The sequence below is a fragment of the Ictidomys tridecemlineatus genome, chromosome 6, assembly GCF_052094955.1.
Source record: "Ictidomys tridecemlineatus isolate mIctTri1 chromosome 6, mIctTri1.hap1, whole genome shotgun sequence".
Classification (NCBI taxonomy): domain Eukaryota; kingdom Metazoa; phylum Chordata; class Mammalia; order Rodentia; family Sciuridae; genus Ictidomys; species Ictidomys tridecemlineatus.
Genome location: NC_135482.1, coordinates 10,013,306 through 10,028,650, shown reverse-complemented (window position 1 = coordinate 10,028,650; position 15,345 = coordinate 10,013,306). Strand labels below are relative to the sequence as shown.

The window sequence follows — 15,345 nt, the reverse complement described above, 5'->3', positions numbered from 1 at the left end:
CAGGATGTGCTGATGCTGGGGACGCCCGAGCCCCGTCCCCACCGCCGTCAGCCCTGCCTCACCTACAGGCACCTCCGCACCCTCCTGTCCTCCAGCTTCCCAGCTGGTCACTCCACAGCAGGAACCAGGGTGGGGCACTGTCAGAACCCTTCAGCGGCTCCCGTTTCCTCCTCCAATTCCTCTGCTCTGAGCAGACCCTCGTCTTCTTGCTCCTCTTCCTGTGGCTTCTCTCCCGAGCGCCCTTTGTCCAATCCCTGGTGCCCGGACAGTTCCCAAGAGGCCGGCTTTGTGCCTCGGGGCTCTGCCCGCCCCTTCGGCGTGTTGCCCCGGCAGCAGTTACTTTCCCGCCACATCCCTGGCGGCCGGGTGTGGCACTCCTCCCGGGCCCGGGCTCTGCCATCTGATCCCTGGTGGGCAGCAGACGGCCCAGGGACAGCTGGACGAGAAGCCCAGCGCAGAGGCTCCTCCCAGGGCTCGGCTGGCGGTTCTCAGGCCTGGGGTCAGCTGGCGCTTCTTCCCGTCACCCGGTGGGGCCAGGAGGTTTTAGATCCCCAAATCCCATTTTTGAAAACATGACATTTTGGCACCAAAGTGGAGTCTTCCCGCAAGCCCTGCTCTTGGCTGCCTCCAGCCCCAAGCTCCGGGTGACCATGGGTGGCCCTCCTGCTCTGTTGGGCCTTCGAACCCCAGGACTGGCGCCCACATGGGCCTCCCGGGGGCAGGGAGTGCCCAGGAGCCGGGGGGCAGCGCCATTGCTCTGGGAGGCTGCTGGCCCCGGGCCCGGATCCTCTCACCCCCCCCCCTCACTGGGGAACCAGGTGAGGTCAAGGGCGGCCACAGGGCCAGCTTCCCAGAGCCCCCAGAGGCTGTCCCCTGGCCCAGGCCATGTGTCACAGAAGGGTCCTATGCACGAGTGCCCCTCCATGTCCACACATGGCCCCTGATCCTCTCACAGAGTTCCAGGCTGGCCGCTGGGGACAGAAGGAGGCCACGCTCCTCCGGAGGGGCGCTGAGGACCGTGGAGCCTCGGGTGCCGGTCACTCTGAACTCTCTCCAGTCTTGCCCAACGTCACCCTCACGGGCCCTGCAGCTGCCCCTGTCCGCATACCCTCCCCCTGTCTGTCATCCTCTGTCACCAACCTGTCACATCAGACCTCTCCTCCCAATAGGACATCAGCCCCAGAGGGCAGGGATCCTCGTCCCAAATGCCCCAGCTAGACCAGGGCCTGCCATGCAGATGGCACATGTCATCACTGTTGGCTCACTGGGGACAGGATGGTGGTCAGTGGCCACTCACTAGGCTCCCTGTGTAGTGCTGGGCACGCCGAGGAGAGCCATGGGGTCCGTCCAACACTGGCTTCCCATTGCCTCAGGATGGAAACCGGAATCCTCCACCATGGCCCCCGACCCCTCCACCACGGCCCCATGACTCCTCCCCACCACGGCCCCCGACTCTCGCTCGGCCCAGCACACAACAGGCCCCCCGCCCGGCCTTTTTGGCCTTGATCCTGCTGCTGTTGGTGCCCCAGGACTTTTGCACTTTCTGTCCGTGGCCCATCCCTCGGATGATCATGGGCCGTCAGAGCTCCGCTCAGTCCTACCTAACCCAGTCACCCCCGCGTCACCACCGCCCACTGCTCCATTATCTGTTATTGGAAATGATCTGGTCATTTATTGACCGGTAGAACCAGTTCACTGCGGGGATCTCAACACAGTGGGCTCCAGACCTAGGCCAGTCCCTGGCTCTAGTTGCCACATGGCCTCCTGCTCTGCCCTGGGTTCTCCCTGAAGCGCAGGCCACGCTGGACGGGACTCCAGGAGCTGGTCTCCTTCCCCGGCCTGCTCTGCTCTGGCCCCGTCGCGGCAGCCCCTGCGGGAATTGGGGCGTCTGGTCGTGGGGGGCTGAGCCTCTGCTGCTGGGGCCCTCAGCAGGGGGCGGCCCTGCCCTTTCCCAGGCGGGAAGCGGCTCTGTCCAGCTGTGGCTCCTGTCCTTGTGGTCCCCAACAAGCCCTGTGTGGAGCCACCTGCTGCTCCCCCAGGGGACGTGTGAGCTCCCAAGGTCACCGTCACCCACCTGCAGCTGGCACCAGCTCCTGTGGTCAGTGGTGTCCAGCTGGGGCACAGCACCAGGGCTGCTTCCTGGCAGTGTCCTCTGTAGGGCCTCCCCCACCCCCGCCCACCTTCTGACAGGGCAGGGGTGGGCAGGGCAGGGGTGGGCAGGGCAGGGGGGGCGGCTCCTGGCCGGGGTGTGGCCTTGAGGCATCGGCTCCTCAGCACCGACTGTCCACAGTCCTGGGCCCTGGGGGCAGCTCAGGGTCACAGGAAATGCTGCCCGCCACGTTCCCTGGGCCAAGTGTTGAGGGTTTCCAGTGGAGGCCAGCGCCTGGTGTCACCAGGGCCGGAGACAGCGCCAGCGCCTCCTCAGCCCTCAGCAGTGACTCGGGACAGAGACTGGCAGCAATAGGGGCACGTTGAGGAGTGACAGCACGCGGCCTGATGTCACAGGTCCCCAGAGCCCTCACTTCACTCCAGGGACCTTGAGGCGGCTGACCTGCCCCGGAGCCCAGGAGGTGGCAGCGGGGAGCGGGAGCGAGGCCCTGGCGCCCTCGGCCCGCGGGGCCCACGGCTGCTGCCGCCCTGGTGGGATGCCCGACCCCACGCCTGGGGACAAAGTCAGCCCGAGGTGCTGGCCAGGAAGCACGTTGATTCCCATTACTGCCCGCACCCGGGGGACGCACCCGGCCGCCCACCCCCACCCCCCGGTGCCCACGGGGCAGAAGCCTGGGCAGAGGGGAGAGGGGTAGAGCCTGGGGGGGCGAAGCCACAGAGCCCTGGGGACAGCCACAGCCCGTGGCAGGGGCCAAGGCAGCCAGGGGCCTCTGTGGGTGTCACCAGCGCAGCAGGTGATGCAGGGGGGTCTGGGAAGGTGAATCTGGGGTGGGGACAGGATGGAGCTGGGTACAAGGGGACCGCTGCCCGGCTTGCTAGGAGGTGGCCACGAGGGAAAGGCCGCGCCCCAGGCTCCTGCCACTCAGGGTTCCCCGCAGCTGGGCAAGGCGGGCCCTTCACAGGCGAGGCCCGGGGGAGGCCAGCAGAGGACACTGCTGTCAGGGACAAGCCCCTCAGGGAGCTCTAGGAGCAGGTCAGAGCAGGGACAGGCCCCGGCCCCACTGCAGCCGTCATGGGTCCCGGCTGTGCCCAAAGCCACCCTGGGGTTCGCAGGTGGAAGGCCCTTCGGGGCCTCGGCACCCAGCCATTCAGGGTGGACAGGACGCCCCACGCCGACAGCTGGTGACCCCCGCTGGGCAGGGCTCCCGGGCTGCTCTGGGAAGGACCCACAGACCCGCCAAGGACGGACACAGCTGCGGCTGCTGCGCTTCCTCCAGTTTTATTTGCGGCTGTCACGCGGTCCCGGGGCGCAAAGCAGCTCCAGCGCCGCTCGTCCTCCAGGGAGAGGCCACGGCCAGGTCCACGGCGGCCCAGGCGGCCGCTCACACCAGGGTGTGGAAGGCGTCCACCCTCTCCCGGTACAGCTGGTGGAACTGCTTGGCCAGGCAGTGGAAGGGGGCCTCGTAGCTCTCCATCTCCTTCTGCAGAGACAGGGGGCGGAGGCCGCGCTCACCCGCCCAGCTCCAGCCGGGGCCATCAGGGCCACCGGGTCCCGCCCCGTCCACCTGGCACCATCAGGGGAGGCCACTGTCACGCTGATCCTACAAGTGATCTGGGACCCAGGGAGGGGGGTCTGCTGGAGGCCACGTGCCACTTAGATGGCAGGGCAGGGCCTGGACCCTGGCCTGTTTCCACGGAGCCTGTCCTGAAGGCCACCCTGGCTGACGTGTGACAGGAGCCCCAGAGGCCGGAGCAGAACAGCTGTGGAGGAAGAGCCCGGCCGCCCGCTGAGAATGTCCCAGGGCGGTGGGGGCTCCCGGGGGGCCACTCTCCTCACCCCTAGTCAGGGAGGAGGCTTCAGGAGAGCCGAGGCCCAGGTAACCCAGCTGACCCCAGGCCAGGAGAGGTGGCCGGCTGCTCTGGTGGCCCGGGGAGGACAGGCTGCCAGTGGGATGGCTGGCACTGCCTCCCGTCAGGGGGCACCTGTGGCCACGCTCCCACCTCCAGGCCAGTGGGTCAGGTGGGAGCCCCTGAAGGACGGTGCTGGGGCCTCCAGGGGTGGACGGTGCGTCCATGGGGGCAGGTCCACAAGCCTCAGCCGGGCACCCTGCGACACGCTGCCCTGCTGGCTCCTGCCTCTGCCCTCCTGCAGCCAGGGAGACGCCCAGTCGAGGTCAGAGTGCCCAGCTTGCAGGACCAGGCAGGGGACAGCTGAGATGAGGAGCTTCTCATGACTCAGGGGTCAGGAGACATTTTTATGGGGAACAGGGAAGTTAGACGCGCCCTGGGTGGTGTCTAAGGGAGGGAATTAGGGGCTCTCAGGGTGGGCCAGCGGCCACTCGGGCTGCACGGCCACCGTGCTCTTGCTGTGCGTGGCCTGCACGTCTCTAATTTTTAAGAAATAAGTCGCCAGAGGAGGAACCCCCGCGCCCCAGACAGCTGCTGAGACACGAGAACCTGCTGCGAGACCACCCTGGGCGAAGCGCAGCCTCGTGACGGCTGTGAAGCGTCCCCGGCTCAACGGGCAAAGAAATCAGGGAGGTGGTGGCTCTGGGTGGGGTCACTGCATTCCACAGATGGGCAGCCTGGGGCTGGGGCAGGGCACGTTGGCTAGCACAGGGCTGGCCTCTGGCCTCTGACCCAACCTCAGGAGCCGGCCTCTCCACGGGGCCGGCCAGGAGGCCTGAAGTGAGCAAAGGGAGCCAGGTCTGTGGCGTGTCCCCAGGTCTGTGGTGTGTCCCGGGCTCTCCAGCAAGAAACACGGGAGAGAGGGAGACGCTGGCCACACGGAGAGTGCTAAGGAGGGTGGACGGGCTGGAGCCACGCCCTGTCCTACAAGGGAGCTCACCCTCCAGCAGAGAAGAGGGGCGTGCGCCCCGGAGCAGCCAGCGCCAGGTCTGGTCTGGTCAGAGCAGGTTCAGTATGAGGAGAGACCAGGGCCTGCAGGCGGCCAGGACCCGGGTTTCTAAGTGAATCTGAAAGCTCTCCAACACACGACCTTGGGAGATGCCAGCATAAAAAGTGAGGAATTCCGGGCCGCGAGTCCCAGCAGACACACGGATGCTCCGGAAATACATGGAGATCGAACCATTTTCCAAATGCATTAAGAGGCTGCAGGGGCAGGAGCCCTGGTCAAAGGCCTGATCATAACCTCACTCTGAGCGCGGACGCTGACGGGGGCTGGGTGGAGCAGGACCTAACCAGGCTCGCCTAGAATTATGTCCCCAAGAGCCCCAGCAGGTTCTGGGAGGCAGCGGGGGCACCTGCTCCAAGGCTGAGCTTTCCAGCTACCTGAGCCCGAGTCCTGGTCCTTCACGGTCAGCTGTGAGCCAGGGCTGCTCCACGACCTTCTGAGTCTGCATGTCACTGGCATAAGAGGGACAGGAGCAGCTGCCCAGCGCACAGTAGGCCCTCAGCAAACACTGTTCCCTCCCCCCCGCCACCTGGGAGGGCAGGTGGCCTGGGAAGGTGGCTCTTGCTGACCTGTAACAGTGTCTTGGTGATGAACACTCTTCTTTTTGTCGTTGTTGTTTTAACATTTTAAGTTTTGTTTAAAGAAATACTTTGATCTTTTTGGCCCTCAGATTTCAAACACAGAGGGGTGCTGGGAAGCCAAGGACCAGCAGGTTCCCCGGGTCCACCATGGCTGCGCCCGGAAGGATGTGGCACACCCTGGGCTGGGAATGTAAACGTCAGCGCAAACCAGACCCCAGATGTTGGCCTGGCCGCTGGACATGTGGCCGTTTAAAAGCTGCTTCTAGCAGAGGCCACATCAGCCGCGGCACCGCTGCAAGGACACTCACCACGGACGTTTCAAAGCACTCCAGGCCCTGGCCCAGCGCCCACGCCTGGGCCTGGGCCGAGTCCACTGCCCGCCTGCCAGCCAGGTCTGTCTTGTTTCCCACCAGGACACCTGCCCAGAGAACACAGGTGGCACCCTCAGCCGTGGCAGGCTAGGGGTCAGCAGCAGAGACAGAGAGGCAGCGTGCGGTCCGCGGGCACCAAAGAACAGCCTGACCCGGGGTGAGGGGTGGCAGGCGCCTGGTCTTCAGCGCTGCCCCCAGGGGGAAGGTGCTTTGCTCCTGACTTGTGGTTTGCTCAGGGTTTTTCCTAGGCTTCACGTGTCCCTGTGTCCCTGTCTCCTCAGGGCTGCAGGCCTCACGAAGGCCGAGGCCACATTTCTGTGTGCATTTGCGGTAATTCCTAGCGCATGGAGCAAACTTTAAAATGGTCATTAATACTAATCCGGGGCCTGGGCTCCGAGTCAGGGACTCTGAGGTATAAATTACTGTTCCCAGCTGCATCGGCTGCAGCTAATTTCCGAGCCGTCTCTGGGGACCGCCTTCCCTGGTCTATAATGAGGAGAAATTGTTGATCTCACATCGGGAGCAAGGTAAACGGATTTAAGGCATTCAGAAGTGACAACAGGACTTGGATGTAACTTGCACCCCACACAGAGGATGAAATGAGGCCTTCTTCCCCGGGGTGGGCTTTCTGGAAACATCAATTCCTATTACAGTGCCTCCCCCTTATCATCTTGAGCCTCGCCAGGACTTGGTGGCCAGCAGGGTGGCACCACCCAGTACAGACCCCGAGAGGGAGGCAGGCGCGGCTGCTGAGAGGCAGCAAGTCTGGGCTGTCAGGCCAAAGCTCAGGGGCCCTGTCCGGTGCCACAGCGACCCCTGCGATGGCCTCAGGCTCTGGAGCTGAGGACAGGTGCTGCCGTCCTACCTGGCAGGGTGGTGCCCGGAGCCTGCGCCCGCACCTTCTCCAGCCACTTGCCACAGCTGTTGAAGGACTGCTCGTTGGTCACGTCGTAGACCAGACACAGGACGTTGGGACTCTCCCACTGCGCGTGGGGGGGGACAGGATGGGCACAGGTCAGGAACACCACAGGGACTCCCAGGCTGGGCCGATCTGGCTTTCAGGCAGGGAGGTGGGTGAGGGGCGTGAGAAGCCACGGGGTGGGCCAGGAGCAGCCATGGAGGTGCCGCGGTGCCCATGGGTTGAAGGAAGGCCTGCCCAGGGGTTGGCAGGGCTTGGGGGGAGGGTGCAGGCCATGCTTGGCTGGGGCTGTGGGCCAGGTGACACTCTGGACTCGCAGGGCTGGAGGGGGTGGTCCCCTTGCAGCTGAGGAATCTGAGTGTGGAGAGGGCCGGGCGGGACGGAGGCCTTCCTCTGCCCAGAGCCTGCCTCCCCGCCATGGGCCTCACTGGCCCGCTCTCCGGGTGTCCTTGGAGGGCCTTCCCTGCAGGCGGACGCGCTCCTGTCCTCGCAAGCCTGAGTGCGCTGCCCACACTAGCCAGCCCCGGGGCGCCCGCCTGCACCTTCTCCAGGCCTGGCTTTCAAAACGCGGACAAGGCTTCCTGCTCCTCCTGCTGTGGCGCAGCAGCCCTGATACGCACCACAGAGGAGCCAGGGCGACATTCTGGAGGGCCGTCAGCTCCAGGGGCTGCTCAGTCCTGGGCTCCCTGCCACCAGGGTGTGGACGCCTGCTCTGTGCAGTCTGGGGCCTCCGCCACCCTGCACCATGAGCTCTGGTTTATTTCTGGGGGTCAGGAGGCTTCCAGACACAGGGAGAGTCCTTTTCCGAGCTGTCCGTGGAAGGTCAGCCCAGGACGGGCTCTGGGGGCCCCTCCCCACTCTGCTGGTCCTGGAGGCTCCCGAAGGCCACTGGCCTGCCCTCCGGCTGAGATCATGGATTCTCACCAGAGCCACACTGACCTCCGCTGTGTGCATGCAGGAGACACCCAGTGTGGCTTCAACCCAAGAACCCTTCCTGCCCTGGCCTCAGTGAGGGGCCCAGACAGGCCTGGCATCAGGCTGAAGCCAAGGGTGGCCTGGAGCCAGGGTGGGGAGGGGGCTGTGAACTACGGGACGTGACCCCGACTCGCCACAGGCATCTCCTCTTTTGTTGGGGGTTTGGGAAGGATCAGGAATCAACGCACCCCGTTGACCTGCGTGGAACTCCCATCAGCCTCCACTTCTCTTAGACAACAGAAAGGGGAGGAAACAGTTTCCTTAAAACGTGCTGTTCCTGGGGAGGCAGGCGGCTCTGGAGGAGTCCAGGCTCCGGCTGCACCCCGGCCCAGGGTGGAGGACACAGCCAGCTGGGGCCTGGGAGGACAGGGGACGGCTAGTGGGCACGGGAGACCCGGAGGCAAGCAACCACACAACGGGGGGTGTACAAAGGGCGGGAGGGGAGCCTCTGCCCAGAGGGGGTGGAAATGGTGGCTGAGAGCTCCCCCTTCAGGAGGGCTCGAGGGGAGGCTGGGGGAGGGCTCTGCGCCTTTGAAACTTGGTCACTCTAGAGCAGGTGGGGTGTCACTCGGCCACTCTAGAGCAGGCGGGGGTCACTCGGCCACTCCAGAGCAGGCGGGGGTCACGGGCTAACGTGCCTACTCGCCCCTGTACAGAGTGTCGCCAGGGCAGCCTCAGGATGGCTGAGGTGTGCTGAGACTCGGGCGGGAGTGGCCTCAGGGGCACACGGTGTGACAGGAGGGGGTGGAGGAGGAGACCAGGAAGGAGGTTGCGTGCTACTTGCCAATTTATCCAGCATTTCAGAAAACAGCTCCTTGCCGGCCGAGTCAAAAATGAAGAGCTCCTGCAATCAGAAAGCAAGTCCCAGCGAGGGGCACGAGGGAAACCATGGGCTCTGCTGCCATTCTGTCACCCCGTCACCGCAGGTGGGCTTGGTGGTGAAGGGCACGTGCCCACTGTACACACGTTTCACTCACGCTTTCCCGGGGCGCCAGAGAGAAACGGGGAAAAGGGACTCCAGAGCCCCCGGGAGGCAGGGGCAGGTCCCCACCTCGCCCAGGATGGTCTGCAGGGAGCCTCAGCCCTCCTGACCGAGTGCAGAAATACAGGGCACAGGCTGGCCTCCCACCTGGCAGAGCAGAGTGCCAACCAGGCCGAGGAGCTCCGGGCTCCGAAAGGTCATGGCGCACTTTGTTAACCAAATCGATTTCCAAGTCTTAAAACGACTCTTTTTAAAGGAGGTCACTGAGCAGGCCTGGGAAGGCGTCAAAGTAGGCCAGGCTGACGTCGTACTGGGATGGCCCAAGCACCACTCAGACAGAGGGCACCAGATGCCCCTTCCCACCTGCCCGCCTCACCCAGCCCAGGTGGGAGCCCCTCCCCGGCTTCTGACCCCTGGCCCCTGCTCTGTGGGTGCGGGCGCCACGTCACCTGCACCAGGAAGCGCAGGACTGCTCCCTGGTTTTCTTTTTGGCTCACGGGCCTCTTTAAGAATCCAGAGAGCTACAAACCCTCCTGCCAGGAAGGGACACAAACGACATCTTGCCATGGAACTTCAAGAGCCCTGGGACTGCTGAGGAGGGACCCTGGGCAGCCAGCTCCTCTGGGGAGACGGGTTCCCCAGTACTCCAACCCCTCGGTCCCTCTCGAACAATTCCTGTGTCCCCTGATTGGGTCCCCGATGCTCAGGGGAATCTGGGCCCAGTCTCTGCACTGGTCCCACGCTGGTCAGTGTGGCCCACAGGAGGAGCCCGGTGCCCCTGGGCGGGGGTGCCACTCACCACACTGTCGCCGGTGTCGGGAACTGGCACCGTCTTCACCACCAAATCCACCCCTGCTGTCTGCCAAGAAGACCCAGGACGTGGGCGTCAGGGGCCCCGTGGAGGGGAGATGCAGGAGGACCCAAGAACCCCGCACCCAGGGACATCCCCAGCCCAGTGCTTGTGCCCCGGAGGAGAAGGGCCCCTCCTCCTGCCCACGAGCGAGCTGCTGGTGGGGGTGGTGTGCTGTGCTCTGGAGGCCACTCTGCAGAACGCCCCTCCCTGGGCTGTGGGTGACACGGTCACTGGGCAGCTGCAGGCCTCTCGGCTTCTGGCAGAAATTCTGCGGAGCCGCTCCCTCGGGCTGTGGCCCCTGCTCACCAGGGTGTAGTTCTGGAAGTGCACCCCATCGCTGCGGAAGAGCTGCGCCAGGGCCGTCTTGCCCACCGTCGGGTCTCCTGAGCCAGAGCAGAGGACAAGTGTCACTCAGGTCCCATCAGAACCGAGGACCCCTGCCCTAGAACTGCATCGAGTTTCCAGGGCAAAAGTCCTCGGCTCTCAGGGAGCCCGCGAGGCCCCAGGCAGGGCCACGAGACGATGCGACCAGCTTCGAGACCCAAGAGGGCCGGGGCTCCTCTCCACGCGGCTAAGGACGCTTTCATCCAAAGACCGGCCCAGGAGGGGACAGAAAGCCCTGGCCCAGAAGTCACTTTCCAACTTGAACTCACACGGAAGCCCCTCAGGAGGAGCAGAGAGCGGACCACTGGAGCCCAGGGGACTCCTGGACACTGGTGCGCATTTCTGGGGAACAAGAGGCCCGAGCTCCATTACCATCCTGAAAGCGGCTGCCGAGGGACACCCTCCAGCCCACCCTGCAGGGCACCTTCCCGGCCTCTCCACCAACCCGCCTGCAGCGGCAGCCACTGCTCCGCGGGTCAGTCCCTGTCGCGGTTCTTAGCCTGCGGTCTGAACCTCTCCAGAGACCAGCGCTCCTCGTGCCGCCTGTATGCCCCTCTGCCCACGCCCTGCCTCCTGCGATGCCAGGTGTCCTGTGGGCAGACTCCAGCCCTGACAGGACCGGTCTCTGTTTCCCAATCCTCAGCAAAATGTCCGGGGCACCTGTCCCTCTGACTTGCCCCTCTGGGCTCCTGGCTGCACTCCGCCGCCCCCTCCACAGCCACATGCTCGCCCAGCTCCTCCACGCTTGTCTTTCCCACCCGCATCCTCTCTTCTGAGACCATCATGACTTCTCGTGGCCTTTCCTGCTGTGAGCTCTGCGGCTGTGAGTGGAGCGCTGCTCAGGGCTGGCTTTCCCATCCGCCACTTGTTAGACGGGACCCACCTGCCCTGTGCTCCCCTCATGGACCCAGGCACACGCATTCCTTCCTTCCCACCCGGTGCCCTGCAGCGCCCACCTCACCCGACAGAGGAAGACACCGAGGCTCAGAGAAGCTGGGTGACCTGCCTGGGGTTCCAACACCGTGCTCCCTCCTCCAGGCCCGGTCCTCTCCTGAGCTCAGAGGCCAATTCTGGCCTGTTTCATCAGCGCAGTCCCAGGACACCTGGACGCCACAGCCTGGACTGTCACGGGCCCCCACCTGTCCCAGGCCCCCACTTGTCCCAGAGCACGCGTCACTTTCCTCCTTTGCACCTTGATGCGGACACCCTCCAACTCCAATTCTGCTCCTGAATCCAGGTGGGGGAAGTGGCTCTTCCTGCTGTGGACTCCCCACAGACCGTCTCTGGCCGTCGGCCAGTCACCATCACCAGCACTCAGGGCAGGCCTCCAGGTGGGCTCGAGGGGCGGGGAACACGGGGGGGGGGGGGGGGAGGAGCCGAGAAACACTCAAAGCAGCAGCATGGCCAGCGCCCGCTCACTCAGCACCCGCAGGGACAGAGCGTCTGAGGAGCATTGGGGTCCAGTCAGCGTGGGGGCCTCTGGGGGCCAATGGCTAAGCCAGGAGGGCCAGGTGGGCGGCAGGACTGAGCCCGCAGGATGGGATGCCAGGCCACCGACCTCCTAACTGCCAGGCCCAGGGCCTCTCTTCAGCGCTTGTCCTTCATGTCTTGAAGGGGGGGCAGCCTGAAGTGTCCCTTCTTTCCGAGCCTGTCCCCTGGCCTTGGTGACCCACACAGGCTGCTCCTCCGCTTCCCAGATGCGACCACTGCGTGGTGGACCCTCAGCTGGAGCACCTTCTGTCCCCACCTGGACCCGGCTCAGGCGGTCCCGGGTTCCAGGGGTGGTCACGCAGACCCCGTGGGCAGTCTGGAGCTGGTTCGGTGGCTCCGGCCCTGACGCAGGGCAGAGCTCTTTCGCGTGGAAGACGGGCCCAGTGACCTGATGCTGGTGACTCCTGGTGCCCGGTCAGCCGGCAGCCCCTCCTCAGAGGCCACCTCCCAGCTCAGGGGTCCGTCTCTGGGTTTCCAGCAGCCGGTGGTCCACGGCCCGGGTCCTCCAGCTTCTGCGGCCCCCATCGGAGGAACCAGGCCCATTAGAAAATCTCCCACTAAAGGCCACGCTGTTGTGACGGCCGGCCGTGGGAGGCAGTGCTGCCCAAGGGCCTCTCGCCCTTGCCCTCCTCGCTCCCGCCCTGCCTGGCCCGACAGGCGGGTCCTTCACAGGATTTCTCTGTGGCTCTTGCTCCTGTCTTTCTGTGGGCTGGGAACCCAACCCCAGGCCTTGTGTGTGCTGGGCGAGGGCTCCGCCACGCAGCCACCCCCCGCCCCAAGGTCCCTTCCACAGGAACTGCCCTCTCCACTCCTGTTCTCTGGTCCCTCACGGCCACTCCTGCCCACCCAAGTCCAGATCGGCCGCTCCCCCCAGGAAAGGCTAGCTGGTGGCTTCCTCTTTGGCCTAAGGTCACCTCTCCTCCTGGTCTTCAGCAGGTGGTGCCGGGGCTCAGTGCAGTAGCACCTGACATCAGGACTGCCTTCCAGGGAGGCACGGCGATCCTCCCACACCCAGGACAGGCGGTGTCCCATGGCACTTAAGGGCACAGTGACCCACGGTATTTAGTGGCAGACTCAGGCTCCACCACATACTGGCTGGGTGACGTCAGGTCAGTTACTTAACCTCTCCCGCCATAGTTGCTACGTCTGTAAATCAGATAATCCTTCGTCATAGGACTGTCACGGAGATTTAATGAATTCATATACATGGCGCCTACATATGGCGACTGCTATTTGTTTTAACCAAACAAATTATAGATAAAGGTCCAGGGTGGTCTTCCCCTCTCCGTCTGAACAGAGCAAGCAGCACTGTGTTCTGAGGTACCTGGCCGGCGCCTGCACTCAAAGGCAGTCTGTGCCGTGGCACAACCTCTGCCCTCCTCAGCCCCTCCTGGAGTGTGGGGCTGGCTGACCCACCTTGGCCCTCCCACTGCACTTTGCGTGGTGACTCACACATAGTAGATGCTCAATGAATATCTTCTGAGTGAATATTAGGTCCCTTGATGACTAGTTTTGTGAGACCAAAAAATGTGGGCCTACAAGGGGTGAAAGTAAAAATAAAACCAGTGAGGGGTGCTGTGAGGATCTGGGGGTGCTGCCATGGCAAGCTGACTCACTGGGCTGGGATCTGTGGTCCCTGGAGACTTCCAAGAAGAGATGCCCTTGAGCCCTTGAAAGTAGGCTGCAGACACTGGGCCAGGCGGAGTTCAGGGGCCATGACCTGGGTCATGACTGCAGTCAGGTGAAAAAGTACCCAAGAGAGCTGGGGGAAAGAAGGGCTACAAGGAACAGGCCTCAGCCCAGTGTAGCCTGGGTACGAACAAAGCCCTGGGTCTGGACCCAGGCTCTGAACCATGCAGCTCTGCTGCTGCTGGCTGTGTGACTCAGGGCAAGTGGTCTCCCCTCTCTGAGCCTCATTTGCCTCATCTGTCAATGAGAACCACAGAAGTACCAAGCCCATGGGGTTGCTGTGAGGACTCGGTGAGGCCAGTAATGAGGTCTAGCCCAGTGCCCCACGCAAGCAGCAGTCAGGAGCCAGCTCCAGGAAGGAAGCTCAATTAAAAAAGAATGAGAAAGATCACTCAGAGAGAGACAGAGGCCGCTGTTTTTTGTTTTGTTGTTGTTTTTTTAAATCTAACTTTAGAAAAAAACAAAACAGTCCCACCTTATCCATGAGAGACTGAAGCTTAAGGAATCAGTCCAACATGCTGCTGGCCCTGGGAAGAGAGCAGCCAGAAGCTTTTGTTATCCAACATCGCCTCCCCTGGCGCTCTGGGCGCTGGAGTCTCTGGGGAACCATGGGTTTCTTTTGCTCCAGTCTGATCTGAATCACTGCTGTCAGTCATCTTTCTGCGTGACCCTTTTATTTTCAAATTAGAAAGTCATTAACAATACTATCCTCTACTTTCAGCCTGAGAGAGAGGAGTCAAAAGGAATCTTCTTTTCTTCATAGAATTTCTCACCACTTCTTAGGGAGGCCTGGCAAGGTCGCGGGTCTCAACAGTCACACTCCTTCAGGGACTTGGGTATGGAAATCCTGGGTATGACCTTCGCTAGGTAAGATCAGGGAAAAACGGAACCTACCCAAGGGTGCTACAGAGCAGGATTGAAGGGAAAACACATGTCTGGCCTACAGCAAGGACTCAGTGGAAGGCACTGCCTCTACCAACGTATAATCTAAGCAACTGCTTCCTAAACGTGCAGACCGATTCAGGGAAAACTGTGCAATGTGAATGCCACAGATCCATTCATTCTACAAGCATTTATTGAGTACCTACTATGTTCCAGGCATTTTTGCTGGCTGTTTGTAGGTCAGTCAATGAATCACAGATTCCTGCTTTGCCGGGACTCAGTGTTTATATCCTCCTGAAAATGGGCGGCAGGTAGTCAACTAACAGGTGCCTCTGCACACTCTGCCCCCTGTACTGTAAGCCCTCTTCCCTAGCCCTCTTACCAGAGGAGTGGGATCAGGAAAATAATCCCGTGTGTGAAGAATACCAAAGTAGTGATTCCTAACTTTGAGGTTCAGCAAATGGTTTAGTTGAAGCGCCGGGGGTTTGCTTAGCCTGATTGTAGTGCAGGTCAGCGGGCGAAGGCGGAGTCGGAGGGCAGGGAGCTGGGGCTCAGAAAGAGAGTTCTTCCCCGCCCGACGGAATCTGCTCTATCGGAATCGCAGCCGCCGCCACGGGGAGAGGGTGGACACTGCCCGTGAACCAACGCCCCCGGAGAATCAGGAAGCCCGCGGACTCCGGAGACCGCGGCAGTCAGCCAGTCAGCGCGGGTTTCCAGACTCACCTGCCAGGATGCATTTGGCTGCCAGCTTCACCATGGTAACCACCACCACCACCGACTCGGAGTGAAGAGCAGCTGCTAGAGGCGTCGGAGGGTGGGTTTCGCGGCCTGGGCGGCGGAAGCGGGGAGGGCTGGTCCCCTGCGCCCGTGGCCCGGTGGGGACCCGGCGGGATGGGGCCTGGACCTCCTGGGCGGGGCTGGGAGACCGAGAGCTAGGGTGCGAGGGAACAGGACACCAGAGGGGTCCCGGATCGGGGCGGCGTGACAAGAGCAGGCGGGGCGATGAGGATCCCGCTGCCCCTCTGCTCAGGCCGCGGCCGTGGAGTCGGGGACAAACACACTCGACGACCCCCGGGTCCCAAGCACCAAGCGAAAAGCCCTCGCCTGGCAACCACCGTCCGCTGCCCCGCCCCCTCCTCCAGTCGGCCCCCGATTGGCTGCTGCCAAAAGCTCCCGCCCCCAATGTTCAGCTGAG

At 63.2% G+C, this 15,345-nt stretch overlaps 1 protein-coding gene across 5 annotated transcripts; it reads right to left on the bottom strand.

Moving 5' to 3' along the window:
• Window positions 1-1,657: 1,657 nt before the first annotated feature.
• Window positions 1,658-15,308, bottom strand: Ift27 (intraflagellar transport 27). Of its 5 annotated transcripts, none has more exons than XM_078052807.1 (8): window positions 14,874-15,308; window positions 14,533-14,739; window positions 14,353-14,444; window positions 10,011-10,087; window positions 9,651-9,710; window positions 8,654-8,713; window positions 6,841-6,958; window positions 1,658-3,590 (listed from the first exon to the last, which is right to left on the bottom strand). In XM_078052807.1, the coding sequence occupies exons 6-8, from the start codon at window positions 8,666-8,668 to the stop codon at window positions 3,133-3,135; spliced, it is 591 nt and encodes a 196-aa protein (XP_077908933.1). In that variant the 5' UTR covers window positions 8,669-8,713; window positions 9,651-9,710; window positions 10,011-10,087; window positions 14,353-14,444; window positions 14,533-14,739; window positions 14,874-15,308; the 3' UTR covers window positions 1,658-3,132. The 5 variants fall into 5 exon arrangements, with proteins under 5 accessions (XP_077908933.1, XP_077908931.1, XP_077908932.1 ...); XM_078052805.1 differs by having other exon boundaries at window positions 14,357-14,444; XM_078052806.1 differs by having other exon boundaries at window positions 14,357-14,444; window positions 14,533-14,734.
• Between the last annotated feature and the right edge of the window lie 37 nt (window positions 15,309-15,345).

Excerpts from the sequence above, each read along its gene's own strand:
- Ift27 (XM_040278454.2), bottom strand. The coding sequence starts at position 14,907 with ATGGTGAAGCTGGCAGCCAAATGCATCCTGGCAG. Across the intron at positions 8,714-9,650 it reads CCGACACCGGCGACAGTGTG|GAGCTCTTCATTTTTGACTC; the intron begins GTGAGTGGCACC and ends TTCTGATTGCAG. Across the intron at positions 3,591-6,840 it reads TCCGGGCACCACCCTGCCAG|AAGGAGATGGAGAGCTACGA; the intron begins GTAGGACGGCAG and ends CTGTCTCTGCAG.